Source organism: Theropithecus gelada, chromosome 12 (genome assembly GCF_003255815.1).
Source record: "Theropithecus gelada isolate Dixy chromosome 12, Tgel_1.0, whole genome shotgun sequence".
NCBI classification, from domain to species: domain Eukaryota; kingdom Metazoa; phylum Chordata; class Mammalia; order Primates; family Cercopithecidae; genus Theropithecus; species Theropithecus gelada.
The window spans coordinates 20093364-20109644 of NC_037680.1; the positions used below are offsets into that span (position 1 = coordinate 20093364).

General features: G+C 35.3%; 1 protein-coding gene across 1 annotated transcript in view; it reads right to left on the reverse strand.

Moving 5' to 3' along the window:
• LRP1B (LDL receptor related protein 1B) overlaps positions 1 to 16281 on the reverse strand; it is a 1963100-nt gene that overhangs the window by 792440 nt on the left and 1154379 nt on the right. Inside the window, exons 15-16 of the mRNA XM_025404289.1 lie at positions 14702 to 14824; positions 3386 to 3526 (exon numbers count right to left, since the gene is read on the reverse strand). Coding sequence (XP_025260074.1) covers positions 3386 to 3526; positions 14702 to 14824 — 264 coding nt within the window. The remainder of the gene's footprint in view (positions 1 to 3385; positions 3527 to 14701; positions 14825 to 16281) is intronic.

Consider the following 16281-nt stretch of genomic DNA (forward strand, 5'->3'; position numbering starts at 1 on the left):
CCAGTTAGTTTCTATAAAACATTTTTTTTAAAGTAGCTTTGTTGATAAGTGGTTTTATCACTTTTTAAAAAGTTTTTATTGATGTATAGTAAAACAAAACAAAACAAAAGAAACCGGGATAAAAAGCTTCATATTCTCTGGTATTTGAGCATGATTTACATTTTCTACTCACTTCAGGGACTTTAGCAAGAATAACTGCTGAGAAAAATAAAAGTCATCTGATGTAGTAGAGAGCCAACAATTTAAAATACCAAGATTCATATACATTTAGTGAGGCTTAATCAAGGACTTTTGCAATTTTCACCAATAAAGTAATAAACGGGAATTCAAACACCTTTTGGTTTGGAGTTGAAACACTGAAGGAATAGAAAGAATAACAAAATTCAAGGCTGCAGATTATGGGTGTTTAAGATTTGAAATAATCCTCTGAAATTACCTATGTAGTATTAGAATATTAACCATGAGATCTCAGAAATAAAATGTTGCTCAGCATCACCGCAATGCTTAGGGAAAACGACATAGCGCTGGAAGGTGGTCAGAGGTGTGTAACTGCTTATTGCCTCACTTATCTAATTACCCACTCATCCATGTGCCAGGCCCTGTGCTAGACGCAGAGACTACATAACACTACAACATAAGGTGTCTTCTCAAGAACATATTAATCTATGAGATGCCCCGAATAAGTAAGCAAATAATTGCAATTTGGTTTGGCAACTACTATAATAAAGAATTGTACAGGAGATGAATGTTTAACTCCAAACGACTGTATTGAGAAGATTTTTTGATAGTCAAAAAAGATTTTCCTAAGAAGGTAATGGTAGGCTATGTTGAATTCCTTAGACAGAAAACAGTCAGTGCAGTGTTGCAGAGGAGAAAAACAGGACATGTTTTGGAGATTTATAGTTCAAGTTGATAAAAATAAAAAGGCAAGTGGATGCATAATAGACTAAAGACTAAAAATGCAAATACAAGACAGAGCGGGAAGTATTGTATATGTGAGTCAATGGATTATAAAATTTGTTTTTTGGTTATGCAGTTATTGAAATCATAAGAATAGATATTATTCTATAAATATTGTTCTGAAAATAGTGTGGAAAGTGGGCTAAAGTTAAGGGAGGATTAGTGGCAGGCATAATAGAAAGCCATTTTCTGAGTTAATCTAAGGTGAAAGCCTATTAGCCAATAGAAATTGAGAGGAGGTAAACATAAAAAAATTAATTATTTAGGAAGTAGAAGAAATAGGATTTATTTATACAATTGAGTGTGGACTATAGGTAAAAGAGAGTTCTCAAGGAAGAAAAACAACAACAACAACATCAACAACAAAACATGGCTTGGGTGATGGAATGAAGAGTGATGACAATAAGATAAAATGACTAACTAGAACTTTTAACACTCTAATTAACAGTACAAATGCAATGCTCCCTCTACCCATAGAAGAGGTCAGTTTTCTTGTTAACTTACTAGAAAATACAAGTCACACTGATGAAAACGTGGACCGAAGGAACCAATACATGAATATTGTGATGCAGCATTTGCACTCTGCTCAGGCATTTCAAGTTGACTACAGAGGAAGCTCATATATAGGGCACATTCATCACCGCCACAAATAGGCTGGCGCAAAGGTAATGCGTTATCACAAGAGACTCTTCACACTCAGTTACAAATCAAACTCCTTGTTCTACTTTTTCCTCCCTTTTTACTACTGCACTTGATTGATTAGTCTTAAAAGTAATAATAAGTAAATAACAGTTCTGATTGTGAGTCAAGAAATGAGGCAATTAATCACTAAATAATACTCATTTATGTAAATTAGTAGGGCAAAAATACCCTTTACCCTCAGACGAAATGTTCCTCTCACTCCAAAACTCTTGACAAATTGTATCAATTTAGTATTTGATTTTTTGGGGGGGATTCAAACTTTGCAAGACAGATATTAATGGGGCTGAATATAAGAAGTACATAATGTGGAAGTCAGGGCCTGATTTTAGAAAACACAGTCTTTATGCATTTATTATAATTTATGTATTATGTATTAGTATACAATTTGAAAATATTTTTTAAAGTTCATATTCTTGAGATTTTTGTCCTAAAGCATCAATGTTTGAATAACACAGATGCCCAGACTAATTTTGCCCATTCTTAAAAAAGATCTTAGGCTGGGCGCGGTGGCTCAAGCCTGTAATCCCAGCACTTTGGGAGGCCGAGACGGGCGGATCACGAGGTCAGGAGATCGAGACCATCCTGGCTAACACGGTGAAACCCCGTCTCTACTAAAAATACAAAAAAAACTAGTTGAGCGAGGTGACGGGCGCCTGTAGTCCCAGCTACTCGGGAGGCTGAGGCAGGAGAATGGCGGGAACCCGGGAGGCGGAGCTTGCAGTGAACTGAGATCTGGTCACTGCACTCCAGCCTGGGTGACAGAGCCAGACTCCGTCTCAAAAAAAAAAAAAAAAAAAAAGATCTTTAAAACTTTATTTGTATATTCTTAATTTTTTTTAAAAAAAAAGGAAATGAAGGACTGTCAACTGATCTCATTAGTTCAGACCTAAACCTTTTCTTTCATTCATTTATTGAAAGGAAAAAAGTTTTAAAAACAATGTACTTAGGTGAAGTAAAAAGATCAAGGATCACTTTGTTCAACACATGCTTTCTTTTCATATAAAATATTTTATATCTCTCAAAATCACTTAGCTAGTGACTCTAATCAAACATATTCTCAAAATATTATTTAATGTATTTCCCCAAATGTTTTCCTAACATGTATGTGAGAAATTTTCCTATGCCTACTAGCAACATGGAACTATTCTTATCCCAGCAGATGATAAATAATTAAACATAAGCCAAAGAGGGGAAAATCAAACCTTGATTTCTAAGTGCCCATATGTGTTTTCTACCATGTCCTGAGCCAGTGAAACTATATAGTAACACGTTCCAAACCCATGTCTGTTTCCTTGGATCTTCTTCAAGACTCTGTTGCCAAAGAGCAGTGGAGTGGATCGTGACCTTCTGTACCAGTAATTCTGTCTTGAGGGAGTTTAAATTGATTTTCCACATCTTTAAATTCCAAAATCCAAAGAATTTCCCTATAGCAACCTCTGTCAGTGGCGTGGTGGTGCTCATATCATGGAATTTAAAAGGAGAAAATTCTTAGAGCAACTAAAATGATAATATGAAGGATGGAAAAGGATGAGAAAAATTGCTTTGAAACTATGCAAAGAAGGCAATCTATGGTCTACTCTTTATGCAAAAGGATGAATGAAAAATTAAACTAAGGTCAATTTGCATCTAAGATATTTTCGGATTTTCACAAACTGCCTAGATAATTCACACACTCAAAGACTCGAGAAAGTACAGTTTTTAGGTGACTTGAAGGAGAACATACAGCAGTTTACTGAGTCCTCATCGCTTCCGTCTAGGCAATCATCGTCGCCATCACATTTCCACCGAGCTTGGATACAGTGTCTGTTTTTGCAGCGAAATTCTCCAGCTTTACATATGCGAGGTAGTGCTTCTCCAGGGTTAACTAGAGTTAAAAACAAAAAACAAAAACAAAAACAAAAAAACAAGATAAATGAACAATGCTAGCTATAGTCAGTCCATGAAAATTTAAATCTTGTCGAGTTTGTTTGTTTTAGATTCCACGTATCAGTAGGATGAGGTATTTGTCCTTCTCTATCTGGCTCATTTTACTGAGTACAATGTCATCCAGGTTCATCCAAGTTGTTGCAATTGACAGAATTTGCTTTTTCTAAAGGCTGAGTAATATTCCATTATATATATATATATGATGGTAGGTAAGGGTGTGTGTGTGTGTGTGCATTTCACAATTTCTCAGTTGAATACACAGAGAATAAAGTGGTAGTGAAGAGGAAAAGAGGAGATGTAGGTTAAAAAGTACAAAGTGGCAGATTGGTAGGATGAATAAGTCTACAAAACCAAGGTACAATACAAAGACTATAGTTATAATATTGCGTTAAAATATGCACTGGAAATTTGCTGAGAGTAGACTGTAGGTGTTCTTACCACATACACACACTAAAGAGTGACTATGAGAGATGACGGGCATATTAATTAAGCTATAGTAAGCATTTCACTATGTATATTAAAACATTATGTTGTACACCTTAAATATATACAATAAAAATAATGTCCTAAAATTTTACATGGTTTAAATTCAAAAATATGTGATACTTATAAAGTTTACTATAATTGAACAGACACACAAATAAATTTTGCTATACTAACAAAATATTGTCTCATTTAACTTAATGGAAAATATAAAATATTATGGTGACAGCCATTTTTGAGAAAAAGAAAATTTTAAATTTTTCTGACAACAAGTATTCTACTGGATGAATATTGATCACGTAAGTTGGGATATTTTTGCCATATAAAACTAAAACACTACGGAGAAGTGAAGGGGAAAAATCACTCAGGGCACATATCATTCTGGAAGAATGTAATTCTCTGCAAGCCTGGATGCTGGAACTGCTTGTTTTAACCTGAAACCAGTTTTATTGAATAGCTACTGAAACAACCTGCTGCAGCTCTAAAACTAGTTTTACTCACTTCTGTCACTCACTGGAGTTTGTGAGCTCCCCAAAACTTTAATAGTGTCAATAAGCTTTCTTGCAAAACAATGTGCAACATTTCTGCTTTCTAGAAAACTTCCAACCTTCTCTTTGTTTTTCGGCCATATAGAAGATCATCTAGTCTGTGGGTGTGCCCCAAACTGCAATTATTACTTCCCAAATAAAACAGTTTAAGTAGAGATGTATCTTTGTAAGATGTATTTTATTTGACTTTTAACAACTAAGAACTTGGAAGATTTATTTTAAACAACAACAACGCTGACCAAAGTAACAACAACATTAACAACAATAATACAATACCACTTTATATTTATGCGGAGTGTGCAGTTTCGCTTTTCAAAGAGCTTTTATTCGTAGTCTTAATTGATTATGATAACCTATAAGGCATATATGGCAAAGAATTTTACTACCTCCACTTTATAAATAAGTACACTGAGAATTAAAATAAAAAGACAATGCAATAGCACACAGCTTTGATGGCTATAATCACCTTGCTGGTCTGCAAGTAGGAGAAAAACTCAGGCTACCTAAGGGTTCTAGAAGTATTATGTTAATCAAAACTATCTCTTTATGTTTGGGAATCTATGGAGTGTTTTTCTCCATATGTTCCAGGTTCTCTAAACAAATGTTAGGAATTTGGTTAAGTGGGATTTATTCACAAACTGAGTCTTACTATTCTTCTGTATCTAAGTGAATTAAATAGTCTAGAAAGAGAACAGAATATGTGGCAATCAATGGTTAAAATAAATGATTTGTGTTTCATGGACTGTGAAAGGATAGAGGGGGGTTTGTCAAGGAGAATCAATGTAAACATTAATGTTACATGGCCTGCTGTGGCATGAGGGATAAAATCCTTTGTGTCTAATCCAGGAATCGTGTGTCTTCTACCAGAATCCATGAATCTCAGGCTAACATGCTAGCTTGCAATCAGGGTAAAATCTCAGATTCTTCATTATTCTTGACATAATATACATTTTTTTTTTAAATTCTTAGTTCTGATTTCCAAATTCTCCCAAGGCATAAAGCATCAATAATTATAATAATTCTAGCCCCGCCCAAGCCTTCCAGATGTAATCCGTAGTTATATCACAAAGAAACCACATTATCAATGCAGACTATCGGGTTTGTTTAGGTTCATGATAACAGTCTAGCTAGCAACATCGATTATAAAGAAAATATTTAATGTGCTATGTGGTAATCTAGATAACATAGCAGCTTAGAAGTTCAAAATGCATGGTCTTTTCCCTGGCATTAAACAAGGTGGCACTAGATGGCAATGCCATTTATCATTGAACCCCAGCTGACAGCAAGGAAATCTACCAACTTACAAAAAATTGGTATTCTTTGTCTACCTTGCAAAAGTCTCTACAAAGCATTTGTTTTATAATTAATTTTAACAAATTATGATGTCTCCACTTGAGGAGCTTCTTGAATGTAGAAAGAATAATTTCACATACAGAAAGGAACAATACCTAGAACAGAACAGGGTGTAGAGTTTATGCTCAAAATTGTTTGTTGGCTGATTACTGGAATTAACAGAGATTGGCATTATTGTAGTGAGAGATTCTACTCGTGGGGGCTGTATAAATCCTTCAGGAAAACCACAGCCCTTCAACTGGCTAAGCAGTTAATTCTCTTCTTTTATCACCCAAGGACATGGATAAAGTTGCAAAAGACAAAAAGATAAAAAACAAAGACAAAAAGATAAAACACAAAGACAGAGGGATATGTAGACAGAAAGAAGAGAGACAAAGTTCCACCTACACTCAAAAGGGTGAATATATAAAAATCCATATACATTATTTTGTTCCAATGCATAATGTGACTGAATCTATATAGCACTTGGGTGTTTGAACACAGCCAAAAATTACTTTTAGTATATTAACAAGTGCTGGAATTGAACACTTTACTTCAGAGTTGTGCTTTCAACTATGTATTTGAAAACTGACACAAAACCTGTAATTCTACTGCCAGAACCATTTCTAGCAAAAATTCTACAGTATGATCTCACCAACAAGAAATTGACAAAGTAATAAATAATCCTATAATTTAACCAGGATCAAAAGTAAAATAACATGAATCATGGTATACTTGTCATGGAACTATTAGTTCTTACACATCTTGTGGTACCTGCTGTGAGAATAATGAAATCAGAAGGCTTATGCATGAGTCTCCAAGGTACTACAAAAGAAAATATGCATTCCAGAATTATTTGTCTTTGGCAAAAACCGGCTGGAGTTAACGTGCAGGTCATAATGATGGGAAGGAGGAAATACTGTTAAAAAACTTTAATTTATTTATTTATTTATTTTAGTTTGGATTATCTGAGATTGAGAACTCAGCTCAGCTTCTGGACTCAAGGCATATTTCTGAGCTTAGTTTAATAACCTGTGGTGTGCATGAACAAGAGCTGATGCTTCTGATTTTGCTTTTTCTCTTTTCAAACACAGTGTGGTGATCTATTCTAAATTAATTTTTCCCTCAATTGATGCATTGCTGTCAACTGCATCAGAATTAAAACTCAGTCATAATAATATTTGTCCTGGGACAAAAAATAAAATAAAATGTCTTTCTATTGTTTCTACTTATCTAATATTGCAAAATATTTTTGTTTATTTCTTCATTTTAGGAGTCCAGAATCTCTTATTGCCTCTTTATTTGAGCAGGGAGAGAGAAAAGAACCAAAAAGAAAACTTGAAGTTGTGGTTTGCTGGATCTCTTTATATAAGCTTGCCTATACCCGAAGACTGTGTGAAAAATGCTGTTATAGGTTTAGATTTTTCTCCTTTAGATCATAGCAGTATGACCTTTCATTAGATAGAGTGGTCTTCTGAGCAGCCAACCTAAGTGGTACATAATCTTCTGTGGTTCCCATGCACAGAGGGCCATAAATATTCATCTGGATGGGCTTCTAAACTTTTTACTGCCTTAAACTTTTTACTACAGATTAGACTGCATATATCCTAGAACATAAGACTTGTCACAGCCAAGCAGATAAATGGTTCACCATAGTGAAGCTCTGTTTCTTGACAGAGGAATATATCTGGAGCTCCAGAAGGGGATAAAGGTCACAGAGTACCATTGACACATAATTGTGCAATGCTGTCCCTTGGATAACCAATGTTTCTGCAATGTTCAAGTTGCTCTCCTGGGAGAAAGGCACATTGAAAAATTCTGTCTTATTTTTAGGCCACTAAAGAAGAATTAAAAGAATTACTGTTTCTTTACTTTAGACAAAATAATCTTGCTGGAGATTTTTGATGTTGTTGTTGCTAATAGTGACTCACCGTCTTTGGAATCTAACTTACTTTTTGGGATTGTTCATGTCCTTGTTTATTAATATTCTGTGTTGTGATTTTTTTCTCACAAACATGTCAAGAGAAATACAAAGTTTACTTGGTAATTGATCACCTAGCTTTACACACTTTCTCAGGGGTAGTAAGTTCCAAGTTACTATGCTACACTCGACATCATTTCTAGTTGTGAGAGGATTTGACCGTGACAGACAAGATTCAAAAAGACAAAGAGTTCATCCTACTCTCCTTTCGGATTCTCTCCAAGCATGGCATTAGAATTCATCCTTAATCAATCATGTAGCATGTCAATATTTTTCTGTTGGGTACATGTCTTTTCCAGCATAGCCTTGTGTTACAAGTTCATTGAGAAAGAGTCATTGGTGTTTAGCCCAGCTTGAACATTTGCCAGTGGGTTTTTGTTCATTTGACGTCAGTTTAACAAGGATGACTGAAACCAGGAAGATCATGTCACAATGGCTGCAACTTTGTTTTGCTTGTTTGACTCAGATTACACAGTTAATCCAGACAATTCTAGTTCACATGACTATAACCTAGCCTGAACTAAATCAGACATCCAGAAGAATCAACACTAATGAGAGGTTAGTGGCATACTGATATTTACTATGAACTACTGTACTCAGCAACCATGAATTCCATTTGCAGTTGTCTGCAGTTTAATTTTTTCATATGCAAACTAAGGCTAACATATCTTTGAAAAACCTTTACAATTAAATAAAAAGGAACTGAAATAATTTCTATAAACATATGTTCTTTCTTTGCATGAAATGAGTTATTATATTATTCCCCTCAATATTTCCTAATACATCTGAAGGGCACCTAGGCAAGTTGCAGGCTATATGAGAAGATATAGCAGAATTTTTAACAGCCAAATGCAACTACAGAATCTCAAATAAGAACTTATTTTTTGTTGATGTAACATTGTTTAGTGCAATGAGTATAGAAAAAATTCTCTTCTCTCTTTTCCCTTTTATTGCATTGGAGTTACCTCATCTATGAATTATAGATATTAGAAAATGAGACCAACAGCCTCAGAAAAAAATTTCTCTAACTTTCACCAGGCATAAAATCACATGTGTACTCTGATAACAGATTTTCTAACATCAGCTTTGTAAACAACGTTGTATATAGTATTTTCTTACAAGCCAAAGCCATTTAATTTCTATTTACACAGAGATATGCAGTGGTAGCCTGGGTTACTTAGACATAAATACTCACCTCTGTTTGTTGTTTTTTTTCCCATAGTTAAGCATCAATTTGAATCATTTCAAGTGCTACTGAAGCATGTGCTCAGCTAGAGTTCTTTTAAGATATTTGTATCTGTGACTTCCAAGAAACTACTGAACATGTTTTATTGTTTTTGGTTTGGCAGTTTTGGCAAGGAAGCAATTACATAAGACAGAATAAGGATGAAAGGTCAGAGATACAAAAAAAGGAGGGACTGATAATCACTGCTGAGGAAAAGCAATACTGGAAACTCATTCGTGGATCTGGAGAAGGTGACAGGAACATTTACTTAGTTACTTATTTATTTATTTTCAGGATGGGTCTTGTTCTGTCACCTAGGCTGGAGAGCAGTGGCACATACAATCACATCTCACTGCAGCCTCAACTTCCTAGGCTCAAGAGAGCCCCTGCCTCATCCTCCTGAGTAGTTGGGTCTACAAGCATGCACCACCATGCCTGGCTAATTTTTTTCTCTTTTTTCAAGAGACAAGGTCTTACTATGTTCCCCAAGCTGGTCTTGAATGCCTGGATTCAAGCATACTTCCCACTCTCGGAGTGTTGGGATTACAGGTGTGAGCCACCACACTTAGCCAGACAGGGCCATTTCTAATATAGTACAGTACCCAAGCAGATATCTCTGTGTGTCCTCTCCCACCATGATATTTAAACACAGGTGAACTTTGTTAAAATAAACATAAAGGAGAAGCTTGATCAAAAGACCAGATGTAACTATGAGGTGCAATAGTCAGTGAAGTATAAAAGTGAGCAATTAAGACAATTTTTCAGTCTCAGGGTCTTAAGTGGATGTGAGGAGAAGCAATTGCCATTGACTTGGTGATACCCAAAATATGGCATAGGAGGGCTTTAGATGTGTCTATTACAAGTACAGGTGGAGGTGCCACAGGCTTCCCTCCTCAGGGACTAGAGACTAGATTAAGGGTTAGTGTATACCCCAATGAGCCTTGATTCCTACATTCCACTTGCACTGTGGGCCAAAGGAGCAAGCTTTAAACTCACAGAGAACTGATTTGTAACTCATCTTTCATTTTCTTTACAGCCACAGAATGTACATGGAAATAGGAAATTGATATAAATCATAACAATTCATTTAAGTCATGATAAAATCTTTGCAGGATTTTACTTCCTAGATTTTTTTTAGTGACAATTATTTTTGTTGTTACTTATGCTTGTCCCAGCTCACTTTTATACTGATAGTGTTTTTCCTCTCATTTTTTCCTTTCCCTGTAGTCTACAATGCTGTTTTCTTTTCATTTATTCATCAATCTATCGATATCTTTCCTATATCTATATCAATATAGATGTGTTCACTTAAAAGTAACCCATACATTTTTAATGGAGCATAAGAATGAAACTAAATAGGAAATATAATTTGAAGGCCAACGATGCACTAATTATGATCCACATAATTGAAATTAAAAACCTAAGTAGAAAATTTTAACCTCAAAATACTATGCAAATATTAGTACCTGATGAATGCAAGTCCCCTCCCTCTGTAACTTATTACAATGATAAAGAGCAAGAATAAAAACTTACCAGATCTCCGAGAGTTTGGCCTCTTGATCATTTTACTGACATTATCATAAGGGAATTTTCACTTTTTACAAGGCCAATATAACTAGATTTAAAAATTCATTCATGAGTCCTTCTAAGTTATGCCACTGGAAATTGAACAAGCCTGTCCATCTTTAGGTAGACAGAGAGATCCTTTGCTCCTGCAGCACAGACTATAAGGTCTGTATACAGTTATATATACAGACCTTATAGTCTGTATATAACTATATATATACACACACACACTATATATAGTCTGTGTGTGTGTGTGTATGTATGTGTGTGTGTGTGTGTGTGTGTGTGTGTGTGTGTATATATCCTTTGCTCTTATTTCTACCAAAATAAGAGCATTTTTTGTGCTACCTCCCATCTTTAAGAGGAAGTTTATGGGTGGAGCAAAGGCATGATGAGACCTCGTAGAAGTCCCTGAAAGCTGCTCCGTGTGTGCGTGTGTGTGTGTGTGTGTGTGTGTGTATGCATGCATGTACATTTCATCTTTTCAAAATGTCAGAGTCATTCAATTGGGCTAGCAGAAAATTTCATTCTATGCCAGGAAAACAATTTTAAAAGACTCCTTGGCAGAAACTGAAAAATTAAACTAGCAAATGTACATATAAACCATATCTTTTCTCCCAATAACTAAGATAAGATTCAGCCTAGCAGCCAACTTGGCAGACTTTAAGTTGTTCAAAGTCATGCTTAATCCCTGCTGGCAAACTGTGGATCTTGATAGGTTTCTTTCTTTTCTGATGATAAACAATAAAATAATAATTAAAAAATAATACCACAGAATAAAGAAACGGAAACAATCACCTGGTGACTCAGAGAAAGTTTACCTCTGAGAACTATCTTCCACAGAAATCAACTTACAGGCAATTTACAAAGTTTCATTATTAAAGAAGAAAAAAAAACCTTACTAGAAAGGTAAAATCCCTATTTGTATTCTGAAGTATGTAATTATAGAATACAATAGGTACAAACTTGTAGAATTTTAAAGGGAGATTTTGCTCAGCCAAGAATTAATATTCAGAATAAATGCTGTTTACATAAAAAGGCAAAGAAGGCATATTTGGAACTCAACAATATATACAGTCATCCCTCAATATCCAGGGGGGATTGATTCCAGGATCCCCTGTAAATATCAAAATCCATGGATACATCCTTTATATAAAATAGTGCAGTGTTTACATATGACCTACACATATCCCTTCATACACTTTAAATCATTTTTAGATTACTTATAATACCTAATGTAAGGCAAATACTATGTAAATAGGTTCCAAATTATATTGTTTAGGAAATAATTACAGGAAGGAAAGTGTAAGTGTTCAGTACAGATGGTCCACTGTATTCTACATAGTCTTCTTGAAGAAGTTATTTCAAGATATATTCCATCTATCCTACACACCAGTGAAATGAATAAATGAACAATGGAGTGCTAAAATTTTAAGTACTAAGCAATACAAGTAGTGAAACGCTGATCTAGGCCTAAAAATGTTGTACAATTGATTAACAAACTAAATATAAATGTCAAAAATATTTTTATAAAAAAGGACTTATTTTTTGGTAATTCAAAATCATATTCTTGGTCAGATATGCTAATTTTATAATAAGTGAAAGTGAAGAAGATGAGAAAAGTAGTAGAAAAGGAACCAAAGTTCTCATGTCCAGTAGTTGGAACTCAAAATAATAATAAAATAATTTAAAACTGAGGGTATTATTCCAAATGCCCAAAGAAGATGTAATAGTGTCCAATTGTTACATCTAAAAGACATAAACTGTATGGTAAAATACATAAAAAGCCATAAATGGTAACAGAAACAGACAATTACCTATAACAATGCATCATAAATACCAAATGTCAACTAAAAAGAAAATAAATAGTTTGAAAGGCAGTCATTAAAAATTATGTTTACAAAGATATTTGGTTACATGATCAGATGCTTATGTTCATATTAAGTAAAAATGACAGAATTTGGGATCTAAATTCCAAATGTCCTACTTGCTAATTATGTAAACTTGCAAGGTAATTAGCTTATAAGTCTAAATTGTACATTGTAAAATGAGATGGTGATATCGTTTTGCTGTGTCCCCATCCAAATCTCATTTTGAATTGTAACTCCCACAATTCCCACATGTTGTGGGAAGAATCCAGTGGGAGGTGATTGAATTATGGGGGCAGGTCTTTCTCATGCTGTTCTCATGATACTGAATAAGACTCATGAGATCTGATGATTTTAAAAACAGGATTTCCCTGCACAAGCTCTCTTCTCTTGCCTGCCACCATCCATGTAAGATATGACTTGCTCCTCCTTGCCTTCCATCATGATTGTGAGGTCTCCTGAACCATGTAAGTCCATTAAACCTGTTTCTTTTGTAAATTGCCCAGTCTTGGGTATGTCTTTATCAGCAGTATAAAAATGGACTAATGCAGATAGTAATAGTATCTTCCTTACATAGTTTTTGTAAAGACTAACAAAAATCACAAACTGTTTTACAAAATGCCACATCCATACTAGTGTAAACATTCACTGAATCTTACCTACAATTATTATCATTAGTAGTAAAAATAAATCCCAGTGATATATCACTATAAGAAACTGTATTAAGATTTCTTAGAGGTTTATTTCTGAATACTGGCATTATAAATGGATTCTTTTATTTTTAAGATATTTTCTTATATGTCTTAAATCCTAAAATATCCTTTTAAAAATACATCTTTTCTACATCAGAAGAGATAAGATGTTATCGATAAACTGAAGTTCTTTTTATTACACTTATTCTTCCTGTCTCACAAGAGACAATCATTATAAATGATAAAATAAATATATGAAATGTTTATTCTGCAATTTGTGATGGTTAATTTTATATGCCAAGTTGACTGGGACACGGGGTGCCCAGATGTTTCGTCACACATTATCCTAGATCTGTCTGTTAGTGTGCTTTGGATGAGATTAACACTTGAATTAGTAAAGTGAGTGAAGTAGACTTCCCTCAGTCGTGTGGATGAACTCGCTCTAATCCGTTGGCCAGAGTGGAACAAAAAGGCCAAACCTGCCACAGGCAAAATAAACTTCACCTGCCTGATTGTTTGAACTGGGACATCGGTTTCTTCCTGCCTTTGGACATAAACTGAACCATCAGCACTTCCTGGGTCTGAAGCCTGCTGACATTTGGACTAGATGCACACCATGGGCTCTTGTGGATTTCCAGCTTGCCATCTGCAGATCTTAAGACTCATCGGTTTTTATAATTAAACAAGACCATTCCTTACAATAAATCTCTCTATGTATTATATACATCCTATTAGTTCTGTTTTTCTGGAGAACTCTAACACACAACTCAAGATTAAATCATTCTCAAAATGTTACATAGTTCTCAATACACACATAGCATTGCTGGTGTTACTGTGCTTAAGGGACACCATATGGGGTAGAAAGAAGAAATTTCAAAAGTCATATCAGAATAATAAGATGCAGTAAATTGAGAAATGTCAGCAAAAGTTAAAAAAATTGCCTTTAACACAGATCAATCAATCCAGTTAATTCACTATTTGAATAGTCTGTAAATTCCTTACAAGTCTTTTTGCCTCCCTCCTTGCTCTTCACCACTTAATATAGATAACTGAATCAGGAAGCCATTTAAAGTCATTGTAGACCTATGTTGTGTGTCAACATACCATCTGTCTAATCAACGACAATGTATGTTTAGTTGCAACTGCTTAAAGTTCTCTTACGCTTCTGTGGCATATACTTATTTACATTTTTTACCAAATCACACATAGCAGTGAACTCCACAAAATATTATCATTGTCAATATTCCTCTGTATATTCGAAATTAATCAGTTAATAATTTATAGTCTAAAAAGAATTATATCTAAGTAATGATCTGAATTTCTCGTTCCAAGTCTCATTTTAATTCCTTTAGTCTCTTCTGCTTCTAGTATCCAGAAAGAGCCCAATAAACAATAAGGGTAACATGCAAAGAACTTACATGTGCAAGTTGTCCCATTTTCATCCAAAAGTTGATTATCAGCACAAGCACACACCCGGCCTCCTGGGATAGCCAAGCAAAGCGTACTACAGCCCCCATTATTTACTCGGCACATATTGTCACCTGCAAGAGGAGGAAAGCAAATGTGTCAGAGAACTCTGATTCACTTTCTTTCCAGGAGGTGAACATAGATGTAATTACATACACATATATGTGCTATGTATATTATATATTTAGTAATATAGTCAGGCTTTCTGCCGAATCATAACTAAATTCATTAATGTTTGAAAATATGTGATGCATTGGTAGATAAGGATAAGTTTCTCATTAATTGGAGGAGATCGAGGTCTGAGTGAAGTTAGGTACTAGGTGAGGAAAGAGAAAGAACAGAATGGTGTTTGTCTTGGATCGTTTTCCAGATTAGGCCTATTGTATTCAGGTCTGAGTTCTTTGGAAAGTAGATCACTGGCTCTCAGAATGTGGTTTTGGAGCCCCAGGAAACAGAAAGCAAATGAGTGTGGGAGCAAGGGTGGGGTATTCTTTTCTCTTGTGCAGTATACACCACAAAGTCAGTGTATTGAGGACTCCAGGAATCACAGGACATCTGTGAAGACTCAAAAATGAGCAGCCTTGCTGGTATAAGGTGAATGTCCAGTTCACAAGGGTGAAAGTGTTCTCCCGGTGGATCCAACAAGCAGAGGCACGAATGAGGTATACGATAGACATCAATTAGGCAGGCATGAGAGGAAATTCACAGAGGTGCTATTCACGAACCTATGTCAGGCACCCTTGCAGACTCTCAGATAAAATTGAGTAATTACGTTTAAATCAACAAGTAATAATTGTTCATAGTCATAGTGGTATTTCAGTAAACATAATGTATAGTAATCAGATCAGGGTAATTGGCATATCCATAATCTCAAACATTTCTTATTTCTTTGTGTTGGGAACATTCAATATCCACCTTCCAGGTATTTGAAACTATATATCATCATTAACTGTAATCATCCCACAGTGGTGTAGAACCTTGGAACTTATTCCTCCTATCTAGCTGTAATGTTGTATCCTTGAACAATTGTAAAGGTGTTGGTACAAATAAATACAATTTAGATTGCCAATTCATCTTACAGGTTGGAAAGGAAAGGAAGAAAGTGTATTTACACTTGTGCATCACTTAACGATGGGTATACATATTAAGAAATGTGTAATCACATCATTGTGCCAACATCATAGAACATGCTTACACAAACCTAGATAGTAGAGCCTGCTGCGCACCTAGACTACATGGTGCTAAAAAAATGTTAGCTAGATGGTCGGGTGCGGTGGCTCACGCCTGTAATCCCAGCACTTTGGGAGGCCGAGGCAGGCGGATCACAAGGTCAGGAGATCGAGACCATCCTGGCTAACACGGTGAAACCCCATCTCCACTAAAAATGCAAAAAATTAGCTGGGCGTGGTGGTGGGCACCTGTAGTCCCAACTACTCCGGAGGCCGAGGCAGGAGAATGGCGTGAACCCGGGAGGCAGAGCTTGCAGTGAGCCCAGATCGCGCCACTGCACTCCAGCCTGGGCAACAGAGCC